The sequence below is a fragment of the Atta cephalotes genome (genome assembly GCF_000143395.1).
Source record: "Atta cephalotes unplaced genomic scaffold scaffold00009, whole genome shotgun sequence".
Lineage (NCBI taxonomy): Eukaryota > Metazoa > Arthropoda > Insecta > Hymenoptera > Formicidae > Atta > Atta cephalotes.
In genome coordinates, this window is record NW_012130073.1 from 925462 (window position 1) to 930915 (window position 5454).

The window sequence follows — 5454 nt, forward strand, 5'->3', positions numbered from 1 at the left end:
ATACAGAGTGCCCCAGACCTCCCGTATTACCAGTGTTATTAATTAGGATTTTGATCTTAAATTTATTTCAAGAATCTGCTATTAACGGGTATTAACGGTGATACCTTCTGGAACATTCTATATATAATGTGTATTATTCGAAATATGTTTCCAATTATTTATGACTTTATTTTTGGCTGTTTTAATGAATTAATTGTGTTTAAGTATTTTTTTAAGGCACGCGGTAGGGTAAGAGATATTATTAGTAAAATATCAAAATTGTCGGTACAGTTGAAAGTTCCAATACGTATTACGGAGCCTTTCGTGCATGTTAATAGTTAAAATTATTTAACAATATTAAAAAAGATTTTGTATTTACATATGAAGATTTTGCTGATAACCTTCAATTTCATTATACATTTTCTTGACAGGATCTTTTGGCAAATAGTTGTGCATCGCTGGTGCGATTTTATTGTTGCCGGATATATTGCCGTTGGCTAAATGCGCTACACCATTTTGTAGGATATGTGTTGTTCCTTTTGCGATGCCATTCTGATGAATATGACCATTCTGTTGAATATGCTTCATATTGTTCAATATACCATTAGAAATAGTACCCACTCCTAAGAAGGCAATAAATATTAAAATACATTACTAGCAATAAAAAATACGATGCACTTCTCAATTATTCTTAACCTATCGTTAATCACTAATTCAAGATTACAATCTAAAAATATACTTTAAGAATGAAAAAACAAAAAATTCTAAGAAATATATAAACTTATTCAGTACTTCTGAAAAATTTTTTAATTCGTATAAAAATCTAAGAAATTTTAAAAAGAGAAAAGAGAGTTACAAAATTATACAAAAATTCTTTGAAATGTTTTAATTTATATAGAAATAGTAAAAAATTATATAAACAATTCTAAAAAAAATTTTCTACGGCGTTAAATAAATGCAAAATTGCTTACCTTGAGCAACAATTCCGTTTTTCGTCGCATCGGCTATCTTTCCAATATAATTAGATGTGCCGTTGACTACTAGTTTGGCATTGCCATTAGGTATGGCACGTTCATTTTGGTATTCATTTGAGGTATTTATCCCGTTTGGATGTTTCTTGATAGGCGAATCCAGATCATATAGACTTTCTTCTTCTTTGCGACGTGCTCGACGCATTAATTGATATAACGCAGCAGCAAAATCTTGCTGGACATTAGGTACATCTGTATCACCGTCCACCTATTTAAAACAATAATAATTTATTATTATTTATAAAAGAATAAATAAATCATATTTTCAAAAGATAGAACTATTTCATAAAAATACAATTGTTTCCATTATTGTAGTTTTACTTCTATGACTCTTAGAAAAAATGATTGATTTATAATCTTAAGACAACCATTTTATGCGTTACTAAAGACAAAAAGACTTAAATCAGCCATTATAAGTCTGCTAAGATCCTACTCTTAATAATCACTTTTTAAACTCCATCAAGAAAATAATTAAAACTTAGTTATAGCAATCTTTTTACTGATCGAGAGTTATTCCTTTTTTTTATTTCTGTCTTCATTTTTATAGAAAATATATTAGGTGTGGGAAAAAGTTCGTGGCGTTTTTCCCGTTAGATGGCATTAAAAAAACGCCACGAACTTTTTCCCATACCTAATAGAATAAATCTATGTGTCTGAATTTCAAATATTAATAAATTGTAGAACAATCAATAATATACAATATGTAATAATAATAACTTTTAATTGAAGTGCAGTCACTCCAAGTCATCGTTTACGCATGTAATTAAGTGATTATTCTTTTGGGTTATTGTCATCATTTCAAATAATTTTAGAAACTTTACTATATGAAATTTTCAATTTTAATAAATTTAATATTCCGTATTGTTATCAAAGGATGCCGCACCGATCTTATGGAAATTGATTCTTAGTCGAATTGGCTAAATTTTGGATATATTGTAAGTTTGGTCATTCTGAACAAATATCTCTATGGGCCCAATCTCCTTCTATGACTTGTTTTTGCACCAATGTTTTTGTTTTTGCTACAAATCTTAGAAGATTTAGATTCAAGTCATTTTTTTTTTAATTGGGTTTTCGTGTTGTTGATATTATATTATTATTGATAAATATATATAATAGATATATACATATATGAGGCGTGTATACAGGGTATTCAGCGTACGATCCGCACGATTTTTTGAACACTTCTGACACAGTTAAAAGAAATGGTTAAAAAATGAAGATTCTATTTCATGCAAATTACAACATGCGATAAAAAATTTAAAAAAATTTTAAATAAAAAATTAAAATCTTGAATTTTTTAAGTAGTGCTATACAATTTTTTTCCATAATATTGAGATCTTTAAAACAAATTCAACGTATTATCGAGAATGTCATCTTTATTGATGTTATGCACATAAATATAAACATATAATATGTATCATAAATATTCATTAATTTAAAAAAAGACTATGAAAGGAGGGAGTCTAAAAATAGCCAATTTTAGCGGTACCTTTAAAATCAATGTAGTTATTATCTTGAAAAGTCATGAAAGAAAATTTGATATATCCAAAAAAGCTTGGAAAACCTTCCAAAAATAATAAAGTATATTGTTTGAATGCTTTGCAAAAAAAAAATAACTCATTTTGTTTCTAATAAACAGTAGATTTTAAAACTAATGGTGTGTTTACATCTAATACATATTGGATCATTAAATAGATATTGATATAATATACTATCAGAAAGATCCTCAAATATGTAAAATATCCTATCCTAAACAAAATATCGAAATATATCGGAAACTGAACCCAGTAGGCAAAAATGTTTCAAATAAAAGTCAAATAAAAGAGCTTGTAAAGGGACAAAAAGGGTAAAATCAATTTTTGAAATAAATAGATACTTTAAGATCACATGAAGCTCACATCTCCATCTTTTTTTAATTGAGCGATATAAATTTTTTATATCGTAATAAGACTTTACGTAATAAGACTTTAATTACTCTGCATATAAATATATTAAGATAGAGATATAAAAAACCAATAGTTTACGAGATATTTAATATTACTTCATATTATTATGTGTTAAAATAAAGTGTAAACTATTAGTTTAGTGATATTGTTATCTTAATACATATACATATATGCTGCTTCTTGTCTTTACGAAAAAAACCATGGATGGAGCGGAAAATATCACTTTAACTGTTTTAAAGTAAAGGTTTCATTTTTTTAAAATGTACTTAGAAAAATTGTTCTGCGATGTCTGGAAACTAAGGCCGGTATTCATAGTCGATTTTTATTTCAGACTTTTATTAGGACTGTTTTAAAACGCTAATACAACTCTCTGATTGATTTGTGACAAAACTTAAATTGATCCTGAATATAAAAATTGACTAATAAATACCAGTCTAAATTACAGCTTCTGAAAGATCGGCAAAATTTAAGAAGGGCAAATTTTAAGAAGGGACCCTTTATATAAGGTTAAAAAAGTCTTTTTTTTCATAAATCGATAATACAATTTTGCGGGAATATCCTAAAATTTTAGAGCGAAATTCGAAATCCTTCGGTAGATTCAGTGCTTGTAACGGGAGAGTAGCGCAACGATAGTTGTCAAGGTACCGAGAAACATTATTTGATCCTTATTTACATCAATTCATCAATCAAATGATCTATTAACGTAATGTTTTGGATGAACACCATAATGCAAACGGAAATTTGAATTTGACCATCTGGAGACTGGCGCACCTCAATTGCGGTGCAAAAATACTCGAAATCGCTGCTTTTATTGTTACTGACAGTATTAACAAGGGACATTCTACCGTTTTAAAAATCATAAATTGGCAATCAACATTGGTCCGGAATGCAAACATTATGTATGACTCACGAACTTCAGGCAAGAGCGCCGATTGAGTAGCATGAAAAAGGTCCCAGCTCGTAAGCTGGCCTAAATTATTTGGAATGAGTTTAATAAAGAAGCTGAAAGATTACTAAGCTCCCGGAATAGAAGATTAGACTCCGAGCTGTACTCAAGAGCTACTATTTTTTTACATCGAAAATTTTAAACACTTTTTTCTCGAAATCTGTTTTTGGCAATCTTTTAGTTTTAATGTAGACGATTACAAAAAAATTATTTGACCGATTGATTTTATATAAAACTCGTTAGTTAAATAATAGTTTTAAACCCTCTTTGATAGCACTAAAAAAACAACATTAACAATTTCTTTTTTGTATAAAGAAACGCTACCTAGTGAAAATCGTACAAAGTCGCACAAAATTTTCATTTTTATATATATTTTTATTTTATAAATTCACTTAGGATATTATATGAAAACTAAAAATATTTCTTGCTTTTTTATGTGAGGCATAAATTAAAGTATTGAGGATATATAAAATGATAACGTTGATGGCGACGCACAAAATTAAATGTTAATTTTTTTTCATTAATAATATTTTTCTGTATACAACAAAATTTAATTATATTCTTTAATAGTTATTTTAAAACATGCAAAAGTTTTAGAGCGATAAGCCTTCCTTTTAAAAAAATCACTTTTTTTCAGTCTCCTAAATCAGGCTTCTCCCTTAAAATGATCTCTTAATTTTGATGTGTAGTATGTATTTTGTAGTATGTATGTATTTTTATATGTCGTTTTTACATTTTGACTTATTTATATTCGTGCTGTTCATATTACATTATCCGCTTTATAAGTATGTTTGTTTATTAATAAGTGCAATTGTTTATTTGCGCTTACTTGCGTTTTTACATTAATACAAAATTTAAAATTTATTTCAACATTGTAGCATGTTTTATCATAACTCAATTATTTATTACGTACAATTATTAACCGATTATCGCTGTCCAGCGTTTTCAACATGGGAAGAGACACTTCGCGAAAAAGTTCCAATCTTTTTCTAAATGCTGAAACACTGTCGTCCAGTCTTCCTCTCCCGAGTTGCAATTTGGAACAGTCAAGTAGTACTAGTGGTGGTTCCTGTCCAAACTATTAATAAATAATATAATGCAAATGATTAATACTTTATTAATACTAAGCGATGTATTGAATAGAAAGTTATAAAATCAAATTGATGACAAGTGTAATTCGCGATTTTGAAATACTCGCCTAAGAAAAAATCGGTTCACCAAATTTTTGCACAATTTCGTAAAACAATAACAATAACTTATTAAAAAATCATTATATTGAAATAAATCAAAGCTCAAATTAAAAGCTACATTCCTCTGTAAAATCAAAATTGAGTTGAAGGCCATATTACAAAGAGGAATTTTTTTTATAAAACTATAATTTGGAAATAAATCGTAAAAAACCTTTGTTAAAAGAGAAATTAAATTAGAAATTTTAATATCTTTTAAATCATATAGCCCGTTTTTCAACTTAAAATTTTGCATTTAATGTTATCGTTTTCGTCATTCGATTTTACGACTTTTCCTATAATATATATTATATATATATATATAT

The 5454-nt window shown here is 27.6% G+C and overlaps 1 protein-coding gene across 1 annotated transcript in view; it reads right to left on the bottom strand.

Moving 5' to 3' along the window:
• Window positions 1-354: 354 nt before the first annotated feature.
• LOC105627434 (adenylate kinase isoenzyme 5) overlaps window positions 355-5454 on the bottom strand; it is an 11618-nt gene continuing 6518 nt past the window's right edge. Inside the window, exons 9-11 of the mRNA XM_012208717.1 lie at window positions 4816-4980; window positions 951-1218; window positions 355-602 (exon numbers count right to left, since the gene is read on the bottom strand). Of these exons, the coding sequence (XP_012064107.1) occupies window positions 355-602; window positions 951-1218; window positions 4816-4980 (681 nt within the window). The remainder of the gene's footprint in view (window positions 603-950; window positions 1219-4815; window positions 4981-5454) is intronic.